The sequence below is a fragment of the Eleutherodactylus coqui genome, chromosome 12 (genome assembly GCF_035609145.1).
Source record: "Eleutherodactylus coqui strain aEleCoq1 chromosome 12, aEleCoq1.hap1, whole genome shotgun sequence".
In the NCBI taxonomy this organism is placed as follows: domain Eukaryota; kingdom Metazoa; phylum Chordata; class Amphibia; order Anura; family Eleutherodactylidae; genus Eleutherodactylus; species Eleutherodactylus coqui.
Window position 1 is genome coordinate 128,109,275 of NC_089848.1, and position 16,065 is coordinate 128,125,339.

General features: G+C 51.7%; 1 protein-coding gene across 1 annotated transcript in view; it reads right to left on the reverse strand.

Annotated features, from left to right (window-relative positions):
• Positions 1-13,088, reverse strand: part of DNAJC1 (DnaJ heat shock protein family (Hsp40) member C1) — a 90,645-nt gene extending 77,557 nt beyond the window's left edge. Inside the window, exon 1 of the mRNA XM_066585444.1 lies at positions 12,846-13,088. Within this exon, the coding sequence (XP_066441541.1) occupies positions 12,846-12,989 (144 nt within the window). The 5' untranslated portion in view covers positions 12,990-13,088. The remainder of the gene's footprint in view (positions 1-12,845) is intronic.
• Positions 13,089-16,065: the final 2,977 nt, after the last annotated feature.

A 16,065-nucleotide genomic window follows, 5' to 3' on the forward strand; every position in this document is an offset into this window, starting at 1 on the left:
CTACAAGCGGCGCTCCCTGCGCCAATCTAAATCATAAGCAAGGCCGGGCTCACACCACCGGATGGCAGAACGCAGCATCATACCGGCGTGTGGAGCTGCGCATCACCAAGTTGTTTTTTTCTTCAGCTTTTAAGTTATGTTTCCTAGAGACATGCGTAAAAAATGGCGTACTTGCTCACGTGCAGCGTTTTCATGCATACCCAGAGAATAGGGCTCTATTGCGCATAATACGCGGTAAAACAGAACCTGCTGCGTTCTTTACTCACATATTGTACGCAATGTACCTACGCAAGTGTGAACGATCAATGAAAATCAATGTAAAGCATATTATTCGTGCGTAATACGCAATTAAATTACGCGTGTGAGCCCGGCCTAAACCGGAGTGAAGAGCACCACATTTCTTAAGAGACTCCAAGAGCTTTGGCGCATCTTAACTGTCAATGTGCTTTAGTTTCCAACAGTTTCTAGCATAAATTATAGTAAATCCTTCAAGCCCCTCCCCACCCGCTAAGCACCGCCCACTAAAAAGGTCAAGAACAGCAGTAAGAAACAATGGCAAATTGTTGGTATTGATTCTTTTTCCAGCAGAAAACTGGTGCGAGTCGAGTCCCTCAGGTACTTTTTTCCCCCTTCTTTTAAACTTTCCTGGAGGTGGGCATATTGGAGGCAGCGCAGCAGGATACAGTATTTATGCTTTACGGCAGGGATGTTCAGCCCGTTGGCCGGATGGCTATGAATCTGGCCCAGTACAAATCGTAAACTTTCTTAACCCATTTAGGGCCAAGCACAGTAAATTAACAGCGCTTGGTCCTGGGCTTTAAACCCAGCAGATGGTAAAAATACGTCGGAGGATTAAAGCCTCTGCTTCTACAATAAATTAGAATCACGTCGGGTTGTCAGCTGTTAGTGACAGCTAAGAACCCGTGGGAGAAGACCAGAATAAGGTTTTAACCCTATCTGACTTCTCCTTTCTCTAGTACACAGCGCTCAATGAGTGCTATGGACTAAAGAGTGCAAGTGAAAATCGTTCTTCCTCGACGCGAGCTGGCTGCCAGGATCCTGTCACAGCAGAGCTATAGGGTCCTAGAAGACCCTGATCAGCGCTGACAGTGAGTATTGTTTTCCCTGTAACTGGGCCTGCTCTGGATACGGCACCTATGGATGCCTAAGCTACAGTGGGAAAGTGTCAAATAAAAAAAATAAAAAAATGTGAATACCCCCCCAGAGGTCTTATATGACATCATGAAGGGGACATAGATAGTAAAAAAAACATATGAAGTAAAACAAAATTACAGAATAAAATTAAAAACATAAAAATGAAGAGCCCAAAGCAGACACCAACCAAAACTGTCGCCGTATGCGCTCTGTAATCCAAAACCACACATTATATATCAAAATGTCCGATACAAAATGTGGAACCCGTTCCCATACTCTATTTTAGCGTAAATACACACATTTTTTTAAAAAATAACTAGAAATGTTAAAAGGTTTTTTTTTTAAACTTTGACCCCCCAATAAAACTAAAAAAAAAAGGGGGGGGGGGTGGAAAAAGTCAGGGAAATATATTAGTACTATATGCCACGGGGGGGGGGGGAACAAAACAATTTTGGTAGCTGAAGAAAAAAAAGATTGGGCATTAAAACCACAATATGGGTAAAATTCCTAAAAAGTGTCTGGTCCTTAAAACGTACAAAACAGCCTGGTCCTTACAGGGTTAAAACAATAAAATACTTTGTTTTACACCAGATGCTCGTGGCAACTTGGCGAGGCAGGTAAGCCTTTTTTACTATTTCTTTTTTATTAAGGGCAGGGGCGTAGTGCTCACAGTTGCAGCGTGTGCGACCATGACCGGGCCTGGAGGGAGAGGGGACCGTGCAGGATGAATCTGGAGGCGGCCAAAGGTGGTACTTGGCAGCGGTGGGCGGTCAGCTTCCACTCACAAACAGGGCGATACAGATGCAATGGCACCACTTGCGGCTCTGTGACTCTCTGCCTCCCTCCGGGTCCAGGGTGCGTCTCCTTCATGTCCTCCTGAGTCCTGAGCGCTCCTACCCAGTACTGAGCCGAGGACGAGGCACGGAGGTCTCATGGCCAGACAAGTCTACTAGGGCCAGAAACGGGCCGGCATGTGAGCCTGGGTAGGTTACTAGGTCCAGGCCTGCATGTAGAAGCAGCGCTGACTACAGCCCGCAGTCCATATGGCCTGGTGGCAGTCATATTGAGGATAAGCGCTATATTTTTTTACTTTGGGTTTTTTTTTTACATTCCACCAGTGACGTGGCACCTCAGGTAAGTACACATTCACAGGTAGGTAGAAAATACATGAATTAGAATTCAGCAAAAAATTCAACTAATGCAGCAATAACCTAGAGGAAAAAAACTGATGGATTAATAGATGATTAATAAAAACCTAATACTATAAAGGCCCCCCGAGCGGGTACTTCATAAATATGAGGCGGTGGGGTCAGATAACTGTGGGCCAAAGATAGTCCAGATGAGTTTCACTATATTCAGATAGATTCCCGAGGAGCTCCGAGAGGTCTCTTATGTCACTACTTACATATTGTGGATGCAGTAGTTGCGCAGCCGATGCCACAGCCTGCGGGGAGGCCACATGCAGCCTGTGATGCAACACGGCCCGCAGCCTTATGGGCGCAGACACCCTCGTTTGTATCTGCTGGCCGCTCATACACTGTCCTACCAAAAGCAATTGGACCCCTGAGTGAGAATTTACAGGATTTATTTCCACATGTTAATCCTTAGTGGGGCCCCTCGGCCCCCAGTGATATTGGACCCTGTCCGTGGCATAACTTCTACTAATGTCTGATACACTTCCCTCCATTCATCCTGCAAACAAGGTAGATTTCTCTTAAGATGCATTGGCCCGTCTACAATGGTGGAAGCAGTGTCATCACTGAACAGATGAGCAATGGAAGAACGTTCTATGGAGTGATGAATCACACTGCTCCATCATCACATCAGACGGACGTACCCAGGTGTGGAGGATCCTGGGGAATGCCTCATACCTGAGTGTGGAGGATCCTGGGGAATGCCTCATACCTGAGTGTGTTGTGCCAACAGTGAGGTACGGCGGAGGTTCTGTTATGGTCTGGGGATGTGCTATGTGGCATGGTCTCGGTCCGTTGGTTGTAGTGACAGACCATGAACACAGAGGTGACCATAAAATTCTAGACCCGGTGTGCCTTACTCATTTTCACCGAGGGCCACATTAGCCTTATGGTCAACTTAAACGGTACAATTGTAAGACTGTATACTAACAGTGACCCCCATAGTGGCCGCAGTAATGAGGTCCCCCGTAGTAGCCCCAATATTAATGTAAGAACACTCTGGGAATGGTCACAAATCCAACGCCGTTTTACATTAGTTTGAGGATATTGATGTTCCATGATTGGACCGGCTGCACAGAGTCCGACCTGAACCTACTGAACATCTCTGGGACAAACTGAAATGTTGGGTCAGGAAATATGAAAAACGTCCTTCTTTGAGAGAACTTGCTAGACGTTTACAGGATGAATGGAGGGAAATACCAGCTGAAGTGTATCAGACGTTAGTAGAAGGTATGTCACAGAGAGTATACAATGTTATTAGGCCTCCAGCAAATTTTTTCAGACGAAGATGTGGTCAACCAGGAACGAGCCTGCCGGAGGGCTCATAGAGCGGTTCTCCATTCTGGCTCATAGAACGGGGTGACCGCCCTCTACGACGACCATATGCCGTACTAGAACATACAGACGGAGTGGTCTTCATGAGAAACACTAGTTTATGGAGGGATTTAAAGACACTTTGTCATATTATTTAGTCACGTTACTTTCGCTATGTGATGTCAGACATGCGGCCGTTTTGCGATGCGGGTTTCTGCCGATTGACTCCTGCAGATGAAGCAGATAACTGCAATGCGCATCACCTTCTGAAGCCGATCGGCAGCAAACTGGATCGTAAACTGCATGTAGTTTTCTGAGCGCGCTTTTAATATGTAATTGACGCGCACATTAAAAGACACCACCAGGCCGGTTTCACACGGGAGATTTAAAAAAAAAAGTATGGTTTTCGCGAGACCGCGCCAAGACGAAGAATTATTTTCACTTATGGGATGTTGCATGTCGCGGCACGTCCCATCTTACGCACAAAAACGTGCAAGCGGCAGCCATGTTTTTGTGAAAAATAAGCAGCACCGACTCACCATCTCCTGAGCAAAATTGCGATATTGTTGCGAATTTCTTGCGGCGATATATAGGGAAAAAAGGGGGGGGGGGGGGTCAGCACTACCCATTGGAAATATATCCCAATAGAAATGTATAGGTGCACGCTAAACCATGGCTGCAACATACAGTAAAGGCAGAAACCAAAATTGTCAGCAGCACACAAAATAAATTCACTATCAGAGGTATACAAACCTATAATCTAACCACATTAAATAATGCAAGGTTCTTAGTATATAATTTGATCAAATTACATTGGCCCATCTACCAACGTCCAGGTGACCAAGCTCTCAGATGGGTCCTAACATTAATACCAGGTGGATATCAACCTGGGAAAGCTGAGTTCCTACCTCTCAAAATGCTTGTGGCGAAATTTCTTGCGGCGATATTGCGATCGCCTGTGTGAAGCTACCCATAGAGTGCCACGTGAATACTATACAAGCACCACGTGGGAATGCAACGCAAGAAAAAACATGGCTGAACTCTTCTAAGCACAACGCCGCGCCGTCAGTCGTATAAACAAGTCAAAAAAATGTGAGTCGCCAAATAAAATGTAAATAAAATGTTTAGAAGAAAAAAAGAAAGCAAGGATTTGTAAATCTGATATAAGCCGCCTTCATATCAGGAACCTCCGTCGCAGATCCAGCATGAGATGCCAGAAGAAAATGTTCTGCGTGCAAAACTAGTTGGTCTGGTAAAAAGGCAGACAGCCGAGCGGAAACCAAACGGACCCCATTATAGTCAAAGGGGTCCTTCAGCTCCATCACAGGACGGAACCAGTCGGCCTCTGTTCCTATAACAGAGAAGGAAAAAGGAAGCCCCGACGCAGATGTGAAAGCAGCCCAACCATACTCTATTAACAGTAGAACATAGGTCACATGTCAGAGGGGGAGGGGAGACATTGTGCAGCTTCATTTAGAAACTGAGGGCAGCAACACATCTCACAAAAGTTGGGGCCGGGGTAACAAAGGGCTGGAAATGTAAGTGCTACTAATGAAGAAAAGCTGGAGGGTCAATGTTCTACTAAGTCACATGACTGTGTATAAATAGAGCATGTTAGAGAGGCCGGGTCTCTCAGAAGCACAGAGGTTCACCAATCTGTGTAAAACTGTGTATAAAAATTGAGGAACAATTAAAAAAGTTCAACATAAAATTGCAAAGACTTTGACTATCGCACCATCTACAGTACATAATAGCATCGAAAATTCAGATATGTTGGAGAAATTCATCTTCACAAGGGACAAGGCCGACGGTCAATGTTGGGGTATTAGTGTACCTTGACGCCACCAGAAGCTAGGGGTTTAACAAGAGGTATGCCCCTGTCACACCCCCAGCTCCTGATAGGGCCAAGTATGCAAGGTCCTAGCAGCAGTGTGCATTGATTACTGTGTGCCCTGCAGCGTTAGGCTGAGGGTTACTAGTTTTGTGAGCGTTACATTACGAGCTGTAAATGCTGCCATGTTACCGCATCTGATAATGTAAGGCTAAGAAGAGAAGTAACTGTAAGCCTAAGCCTGCAGGGCACGCAGTAATCAATGCACACACTGCAGCAAGCACAGTCAGCGACGGTCTGTCCCCGGCTCCCGACCGGCAGCCGCCGCAGCGCATGTGAACTGTTAAAGCGCGCTTCCCATCTCACTGCGATCTTGCCTTTGGTCGTGCTTGTGCTCCGGTGCCGGGACAGCGGACGGCCAGCACCTCACTGCAGAGTCCCGACACCCGCTGCAGCCTCTCTGCTCCATGACCGCCAGTCCCTAGTTCATCGCTCTTAATCTGGAGGGTGGTTGTGGCTGTGCTCAGGCGGCGGGACAGCTGGATGGCCACTGCCTACTGTCTGCTACGGCCTGGCTGCCGGCCATCGGCTGTGTAATCATGATGGGCACTGTCCACTCCTAATGCTGCCCCACTCCAGCCTAGTGGTCCGCAGCAGGGATAGGGAATCGTTTGTAGCCTTCCAGGACCTACAGGCCAACCACATTTTCAGCCAATCAGGTACAGAGGGCGTCACCCCCATCACTTTCTAGTGGCGTCAAGATACACTAATACCCAATATTGAATGCTTGAGATCTACGGGCCCTCAGGGATCCCTGCATTAAAAACAGACATGATTCTGTAATGTAAATCACTGCATGGGCTCAAGAGTACGTCCAGAAATTATCAACTGAACACAGTTCACATAGAAATCCAAAAAAGCAAGTTAGAGCTGCATCATGCAAAGAAGAAGCCAAATATCAGCACAATCCAGAAACACAAAAAAAAAAATCACCACCCAGACAATGCCTCTCTCAGATAAGACCTTGTATATTTCAGCAAGACAATGCTAAACCCCATACTGCATCCGTCACAACAATATGGCTTCACAGAAGAAGAGTCCGGAGGTGAACCGTCCACCAACAGAAAACGCTTGCCGCATTATGAAACAAATAACCCAGCAGAGACGACCGAGGACTGCGGCGCAGCGATGGTCCTACATCAGCAAGAATGGGACAACATTCCTCTCCCAAACTCCAGCAATCGGTCTCCTCCCTTCCCAGACGTCTACAGACTGTTGTATAAAGAAGAGGGGATGCCACACAATGGTGGACACGGCCCGGCCTATGAATAGGCAATAAAAGTCAGTTGCGGTACACCCCCTTGGCGACTGTCCCATTCCAGCAGCCGCTATCCAACCCCGACGTCAGGTCACATGAGGGATTACACCAGCATAGCCCCATCACAGTTATTGGCCCAGTTACACATGTCAGACTTTTAAAGGGAAGGTCCTCCCAAAGAGGGCGGTCACACGTAGCCGAGGTGCTGGGGATTCCACGCAACCCAAAAAATCTGCACCAAATTCTTCACCAAATGCTGCAAATTTGATGCAGTTTATTTTTTTGCTGTGGAAAATCCCCAGCAGGCGAGCTCCATGTGAGCGGAGGAGCTCCACAACTGCCATGACTATGTTAGTGAGCCAGAATCTAGTAAGAGCCAAAGTTTGTGAAGCGCGTAAGGGAAATAGTCAAATTTAGGCTTTTTTCATTCTTTTCCTCACTTTCAAAAATGTATAACTTACTAAAACCTTACTACTTTCCATCCCCGTCGCGGTCCGTTTTGTTTTTTGTGGGACAAGCTGTATTTTCGAATGGAACTATTTAATGTATCAACACAATGTACTGAAAAACTTTTAAAAACTTCTAAATTGAGTGACTTGGAATATAAAAAAATGCAATTCCACCATCTGTGGGGGGAGGGGTGGTCTTGTTTTTACAAGGTACGTATTGTGGCAGAAACCACGCGATAACTTTATTCTGTGGGTCAGAATCGCCACAACATTTAGGTTCTTTTTTTCTGTACTACTTTTAAGGCCTCATGTCCACGGGGAAAATCAGGCCCGCTCCGGATTCTCCATGGAGAATCTGCAGCGGGTCCCTCCTGCCCCGCGGACATGAGCGCTGAAAATAGGAATTTAAAAGAATTAACTCACCCGCAGCGGACCGGGAAGGTCTTCTCTTCCTCACGGCCGGATCTTCTTTTTCGGCCGGCGGATGAACTTGTCACACCGGCGGCACGTCCCGACGTGCGGCGCGCATGCGCCGGGCACATCCGCTGAACCGAAGCAAGAAAGATCCGGCCGTGAGGAAGAGAAGACCTTCCCGGCCCGCTGCGGGTGAGTTAATTCTTTTAAATTCCTATTTTAGGTCTCCCGCGGATCCGGACGGCTTCCATAGGCTTCAATAGAAGCCCGCGGGAGCCGTCCCCGCGGGAGACCCGCACGAAAATGGAGCATGGTCCAGATTTTTTCATGCTCCATTTTTTTTAAAATCACTTTTATTGACCATCCGCGGGTATTTATCTACCCGCGGGTGGTCAATGCATCCCTATGGGGTGCAGATCCACATGCGGGTGATCCGCTGCGGATTTTAATTCTTCTTTTGCCCGTGGACATGAGGCCTAAAAAAGTAAATATATTGAAAAAATAAAAACCCTGCCGTCATTTTCTGTCATAATGTAATTTTCGCTGCACATTGAATTATTTCTTGGAAACCGGGTGACAAAAAAAGTACAATTCTCGTGTTTGTTTTCTTTCTGATGCGGTTCACCATGCAGCGTGTAAAGCCCCATTTAGACAGACGAATGTCAGGCAAACAATGCCCGCCCCTCGTCCCCATACAAACTGGCTCCCGCGCTGTTACACAAGAGTGAGTATCGCTGGCTCACAGCGGGGCAGCAGCAGCAGATTTCAGTTCTCACTCCCCTCCTCCCTCTCCATTCAATTAACATAGTGGCTGTTCAGTACTAAACAGCTGCTAGTTACACTGAGCAATCAGCTCACCGTCCAGGATGTTATGCAGCATAAACGACGAGCGATGAGTTTAACTATGACAGTGAAGTGTAAATAGCAGCTGTTCAGTACTGAACAGCCACTATGTTAACTGAAATCACCTGCAGCCGCCCCGCTGGGAGCCAGCGATACTCGCTCCTGTGTAGGATGAGGGTCAGGCATCGTTTGCCCGACATTCGTCCTGTCTACATGGGGCTTAACACATTCTGGTAGATCTGACTTTCATGGATGTGGCGATACCAAATGTGTTTTGGGTTGGTTTTTAGTTCTTACCCTAAATATGAAAAAAAACCTTTTGGTATCCTTTATTTCTTTACAAAAATAAACTTTTTTTTTCCACCTATTTTTACTTTTTTTTTAAAGTCTTTATAGGGGACTTGAACTTGTGATCGTTTAGATCTCATATATGGGTATTATTGTATCTTGACGCCACCGGAAGCTAGGGGTTTGACAGCAGGAATGCCCCTGTCATACTCCTAGCTCCCGATAGGCCATCTTGTCTAGGGTCCTAGTAGCAGCGTGTGTAGTGATTGTTGGCTGCCGTGGACAGTTAGGGATAATTGTCCTGTTAGGCTTACATGATTACTAGTAGATACTTCCATGTTATACCTGTAACATGTAAGCCTAACAGCAAAGCAATCCTGAAGCCTAACCGTCCACGGCAGGCAAACATCACTCCACAGCAGGCAGCAATGTGTTTACCACCAGCAGCCGCCCCTTGTCCCCTGGCCAAGCGGTCAGTCCGGACAGAAGGGACAGTGACAGCGGGTTAAAGCAGCTGCAGCAGGGAAGGGCCGGACTCCACTGTCGTGCCGCCACTGCCTCACCATACACGGCATGTCCCGCTGCCGTTGAGGAGAGAAAGATAATGGCGATGAGCAGGACCCGGAAAAGGACAGAAGCCACACGGACAGCGGCGATGGGCCTGGGGAGAGAATGACAGCGGCGTTCTACAGCAGCAGCGGGGAAGGTGAGAGAAGGGAGATGGACGGGGAACACAGAACTGCAGTGCGGGGAGCCTGGGAGACTTACTGCAGCAGCAGGGAGGACAGCAGCAGCCGTCCGGGCATATTCATACTGCCCTTCCAGGACCTGCAGGGCACCGATCTCAGCACCCAATAAGGTTCAGGGGGCATCACCGGGCTGTCACTGCTCTCCAGCTGTACTAGATGGTGGCGACAAGGTACAATGATACCCAGTATATGGTATTTCTGCAGGCATTCTCTTATGACAGGCTGCAGGCACATTTTGATAGAAATACTAGGCAGCAATGACAGCCTTCAGAAGGTTCCTGGTTGCCATGACAACCAAATCAACACATCAAGATCTCATTATGGTTGGCTGTTCGGGACCCCTGAAGCCAATTAGGGGATTTTATTGCAGTAATCTGTGTTAACTCTGATTGCAGTTGGGTGTCAGCGTATAGCGCACGCTCCACTTTCAGGCCCATGCCATAATTAAGGTGTCTAAGGAGTTGTTCACAATGTCTTGACCTCCTGGCGCCTAGGATGTGAGCGCTAATGACAGGAGGGGACACTGTGGCCTCTGATTGGCCGCAGCGGTCACATGATTTCTAGCCAGTAGAGATGAGCGAGCATACTCGCTAAGGGCAAATACTCGAGCGAGTATTGCCTTTTGCGAGTACCTGCCCGCTTGTCTCAAAAGATTTGGGTTCCGGCGGGGGCGGGAATCTCTCTCTCCTCCCCGCTCACCCCCGCCGGCACCCGAATCTTTTGAGATGAGCGGGCAGGTACTTGCAAAAGGCAATACTCACTCGAGTATTTGCCCTTAGCGAGTACGCTCGCTAATCTCTACTAGCCAGCATTGCTTCAGGGGGAGAAGAGAGGCAAGTATGGATTCTATATGGCTGAGATCCAAACGATCACAAGTTCAAGTCCCCTCTAAGGGCTAAAAAAATTAAAAAGAATAATAAAAAATAAATAAAAAAAGCAAAACTACAATAAACTTTTTTCCCCACTTAAAGAAATAAAAAAGGATATTAAAAAGTTTATAGAACCCCGTGTCCGTACTTACAATAAAAAATAACCCCAACACATTTGGCAACGCCACGTCTGATCTACCGGAATAAGGTGCCGTGTAGCCTGCATGCCCGGCCAGTGGAAAAAACACGAACCGCACAACTCTTAGCCCCGTGCACTTAGGACATAAACACACCCTGCGGTTTACAGAAGCCTTCATGCCGTCCGCAGCTCTGCGGCGATCACCCAACATGTGCATGGACTGCTGCTAGGCAACAACTCCGCTGTAAGAAACATCATGGCGGCACAGGAAGACGGTGAACGTGACGGGTTGTTGTCAGTACGGAGACGCTCACTCCTAGTGACAATGTATTGTTGGGCGCCACGACAAAAACTTGGAAAGGAGACGTCTATTGGACGTCGCTGGGACTTCACTGACACATGGAGATCCGGATCCCTTTTGCCTGATTGGTTGGATCCAACCAGCAACGGAGCCGCGGTCAGCAGGATGGCGGCTGATTATTATTGGTCAGATGTGGCTGGGGGCGGGACTGAGACAACAAGACATAACCCCCGAGGAGCGGAGGGGGCCCACTCACCCCGCGTCGCCAGAGGCGGAGGGGGCCCACTCACCCCGCGTCGCCAGAGGCGGAGGGGGCCCACTCACCCCGCGTCGCCAGAGGCGGAGGGGGCCCACTCACCCCGCGTCGCCAGAGGCGGAGGGGGCCCACTCACCCCGCGTCGCCAGAGGCGGAGGGGGCCCACTCACCCCGCGTCGCCAGAGGCGGAGGGGGCCCACTCACCCCGCGTCGCCAGAGGCGGAGGGGGCCCACTCACCCCGCGTCGCCAGAAGCGGAGGGGGCCCACTCACCCCGCGTCGCCAGAAGCGGAGGGGGCCCACTCACCCCGCGTCGCCAGAAGCGGAGGGGGCCCACTCACCCCGCGTCGCCAGAAGCGGAGGGGGCCCACTCACCCCGCGTCGCCAGAAGCGGAGGGGGCCCACTCACCCCGCGTCGCCAGAAGCGGAGGGGGCCCACTCACCCCGCGTCGCCAGAAGCGGAGGGGGCCCACTCACCCCGCGTCGCCAGAAGCGGAGGGGGCCCACTCACCCCGCGTCGCCAGAAGCGGAGGGGGCCCACTCACCCCGCGTCGCCAGAAGCGGAGGGGGCCCACTCACCCCGCGTCGCCAGAAGCGGAGGGGGCCCACTCACCCCGCGTCGCCAGAAGCGGAGGGGGCCCACTCACCCCGCGTCGCCAGAAGCGGAGGGGGCCCACTCACCCCGCGTCGCCAGAAGCGGAGGGGGCCCACTCACCCCGCGTCGCCAGAAGCGGAGGGGGCCCACTCACCCCGCGTCGCCAGAAGCGGAGGGGGCCCACTCACCCCGCGTCGCCAGAAGCGGAGGGGGCCCACTCACCCCGCGTCGCCAGAAGCGGAGGGGGCCCACTCACCCCGCGTCGCCAGAAGCGGAGGGGGCCCACTCACCCCGCGTCGCCAGAAGCGGAGGGGGCCCACTCACCCCGCGTCGCCAGAAGCGGAGGGGGCCCACTCACCCCGCGTCGCCAGAAGCGGAGGGGGCCCACTCACCCCGCGTCGCCAGAAGCGGAGGGGGCCCACTCACCCCGCGTCGCCAGAAGCGGAGGGGGCCCACTCACCCCGCGTCGCCAGAAGCAGAGGGGCCACTCACCCCGCGTCACCAGAAGCAGAGGGGCCACTCACCCGGCGTCACCAGAAGCAGAGGGGCCACTCACCCCGCATCACCATACGCAGAGGGGCCACTTACCCCGCATCACCATACGCAGAGGGGCCACTTACCCCGCATCACCATAAGCAGAGGGGCCACTTACCCCGCATCACCATACGCAGAGGGGCCACTCACCCCGCGTCACCATACGCAGAGGGGCCACTCACCCCGCGTCACCATACGCAGAGGGGCCACTCACCCCGCGTCACCATACGCAGAGGGGCCACTCACCCCGCGTCACCATACGCAGAGGGGCCACTCACCCCGCGTCACCATACGCAGAGGGGCCACTCACCCCGCGTCACCATACGCAGAGGGGCCACTCACCCCGCGTCACCATACGCAGAGGGGCCACTCACCCCGCGTCACCATACGCAGAGGGGCCACTTACCCCGCGTCACCATACGCAGAGGGGCCACTTACCCCGCATCACCATAAGCAGAGGGGCCACTTACCCCGCATCACCATACGCAGAGGGGCCACTTACCCCGCATCACCATACGCAGAGGGGCCACTTACCCCGCATCACCATACGCAGAGGGGCCACTCACCCGGCATCACCATACGCAGAGGGGCCACTTACCTGCTCCACCCCCAAGAACTGGTAGAAGTTCTGCTGAATCTCCTCCACCAGGTCAAACAGCTCCAGGTCGCCGCTGTCCCAGGCGGAGGCGGGGAGCAGCTGCCAGCAGCACAGGAGGAGCAGCAGCAGGCGAGCGCCGGACATCGTGCACACACAGGCCGGCCGCTCCCGCACAGCAGACGTGGCCGCCAGGCCCGGCCACACCGCCGCTACCAGCCGCAGCAGCTCAGCGTGGGGGGCGGGGCTGGTGACGTCACGGCAGTCCTGGGGAGCCGGCACGACGCGCCTACGATGATGGGAGTCACGTGGTGGGCCGGTCATGTGACTGCAGCTCCGTTATCTGTGAGGAGAGGACGGCGGCCGCTGCGGTGGGGAGTCAAATACAGGGGTGCATAGTACGGGAGACTGGAGGGCAGGAGCGGCTTATAGTGCGGCACACCGAAGCAGGAGCGGCGGGGGCTCGGCTGACTACTGACAGCGGGGCTCCTGCTCTAACAGCCAGTAGCGGAGAAACCTCAGATCCTGGTAGCTTAAAGGGGTTGTCCCGCGGCAGCAAGTGGGGTTCAGCACTTCTGTATGGCCATATTAATGCACTTTGTAATGTACATTGTGCATTAATTATGAGCCATACAGAAGTTATCAGAAGTTTTTCACTTACCTGTTCCGTTGCTGGCGTCCTCGTCTCCATGGTGCCGTCTAATCGCTGGATTAGACGCGCTTGCGCAGTCCGGTCTTCTTCTTTTCTGAATGCAGCCGCTCGTGCCGGAGAGCGGCTCTGTGTAGCTCCGCCCCGTCACGTGCCGATTCCAGCCAATCAGGAGGCTGGAATCGGCAATGGACCGCACAGAAGCCCTGCGGTCCACCGAGGGAGAAGATCCCGGCGGCCATCTTCAGCAGGTAAGTAAGAAGTCACCGGAGCGCGGGGATTCAGGTAAGCGCTGTGTGGATTTTTTTTTAGGTCCCTGCATCGGGGTTGTCTCGCACCGAACGGGGGGGCTGTTGAAAAAAAAAAAACCCGTTTCGGCGCGGGACAACCCCTTTAACCCCTCACATGCCACAATCACTAAAAGCTGCAGTTTGTAAGCAGGTGATGGGGGAGGGGCTCCTGCAAGGTACCAATTGGTTCCCATGTCGCCCAGAAGCCTGACGAAGGCCTCCATGTCTACCATGTAAGGCTGGCTGCAACCAACCGAGTCGGATTCCACATGTGGCAGCCCGCAGCAGAACCTCCCCTGTGCCCAGCCGGCGCCCGCTGGCAGCTGCTTTTCTTCTTGGCCAGCGGTACTGCGGATGGTCCGCACCGCGAGCCGCCAGATGTGCGCAGTACAGTTTTTTCTTTTTTTTTTTTTTTAAATCCCAGCTTTCCCCGCGCCGTTGCTAGGTGATGACACAGAATCCGCGACCCTTCCTAAATGTTCTTGCCGACGGGCCGCGGGTCGGACGGTTTCTTTTGACCTCAATGGAAGCCGTCCACAAGGAATCCGCATACAACTAGAGCGCGGCGCGACGTTTCCTCCGCGATCGGTGATTTCCACTCGTGTTCATTAAAAGGGGGTTTCCATAGCATGCAATGGGCCGTATTTGCTGCGGATCCGGAGGCGGACGCCTGCGCTGGATTCTGCAATGCAAATCCACCCATCTGCAGGCAGCCTAACTCTGCTTATTGCCATGTCTCCCAATAATAAGCCCTACCCTGATTTTCAGGGGGCTCGAAATATAAGCCATCCCCGAAAATAAGCCGTAGCCACACTAGGTTAAAAACAAAGCGCAATCCTCACCTCACAGCCGGCGTCTGTGCCCCCACAATGGTCTCCCCGGCGGTGCGGCAGGCTGCTCTGTAATCCTCCCCCCTGTCATTCCCCCACCTACAGCATGTAAGCGCTGTGATTGGAACGAGCGCCAGCCAATCACAGCCAGCGCTCATTGAATCAATCACAGCCATTCAGTGAAGTCAAAGCCTCGTTTGCCAGAGAGTGATGACAGCGGGGAGGATTACAGAGCAGCCTGCCGCACCGCCGGGGCGACCATTGTGGGTGGCACAGACGCCGGCTGCGAGGGGAGTATACGCCCCCATAGAAAATAAGACACTGCCTCTTTTGGGGCAAAATTTTATATAAGACAGTGTATTTTTGGGGTAACATGGGAGTTCCCTGCTGGGTGTGCTGGACTGCTGTCATCAGATTAGTAGAAGGCACTACATAAGTAACGCAGAGTACCATCCTGGCAATCAAATGAGCACAACTTCAAGTCCCCTTCAGGGACTAAAAAAAAGGGTCAAAAAAAACATTTAAAAGAGAACATTTCTTTTCACAAAAAATTATTTAAAATGGATAAAATATGTGAAAAAATGTTGTAAAAAGCCGCACCTGATGGGTGTGAGCGCCTTCGTGACGACGCAGACAAGGGAAATATTTGGTTGTTTTTCATGCAAGATGAGCGGTATAAAAATAATGTTATTTTATGAAGTAATGCTGGAATTGCTCTTTTTCTTTTATTTGCCGAGCGGTCAGCAGTCACAGGGACCCCAAGAAGGAACCAATGAAACAAGCCCCCCAGAGCCCCGCCTCCGGGCAGTAAGTATAGTTCTGGGTCTGCGGCCGCTCTCACACCGGCGCTTCACGGTATTTAGCGCTGTGTTTGAAACGCTGTAAAACGCCTCCACTGATTTCAGCGGGGCTTCTCAGACGAGCGCCGGAGCGCGGCGTTTCTAAAGCTACGATTTTCAAGCACTATCTGACCTACTTCAGTGATTTTTCTCCCCTCATCACCCATTGCGATGATGATGATGATGATTTATCTGTTCAGTCGTTGCCGACTTTCGGTCACCTCGTGGATCGGCATACGCTGCGCTTCCCTGTCTTTGGCCCGTCTCTTCAGATTTTCGTGTGAACTTTGATTGCGTCCGGCCAGCTGTTCTTTGGCGTCTTCTTCTGGACTCACTGATTGTGCTGAACATTAATGTTGTTTCCAGAGAATTGGCTTGTATGACCAAAGTATGTGTTACGGTATACTACCCTTGATACGCCAGCCCGGGTGCCCTAGATCTCACCCACAACCCCTCTCCCTGCCTGCTTGCCTCCACTCCTGGCTAACCCCAGGCGGGCAACTGGGCGGCGGTCCCTACTCTCACTAGGGACCGAGAAGGGACGCTGGCGTACCTGGATGGAAAGAGGAGAATACCGACAGAAAAGGCAGATGTAAATAACCAACATGAACAATA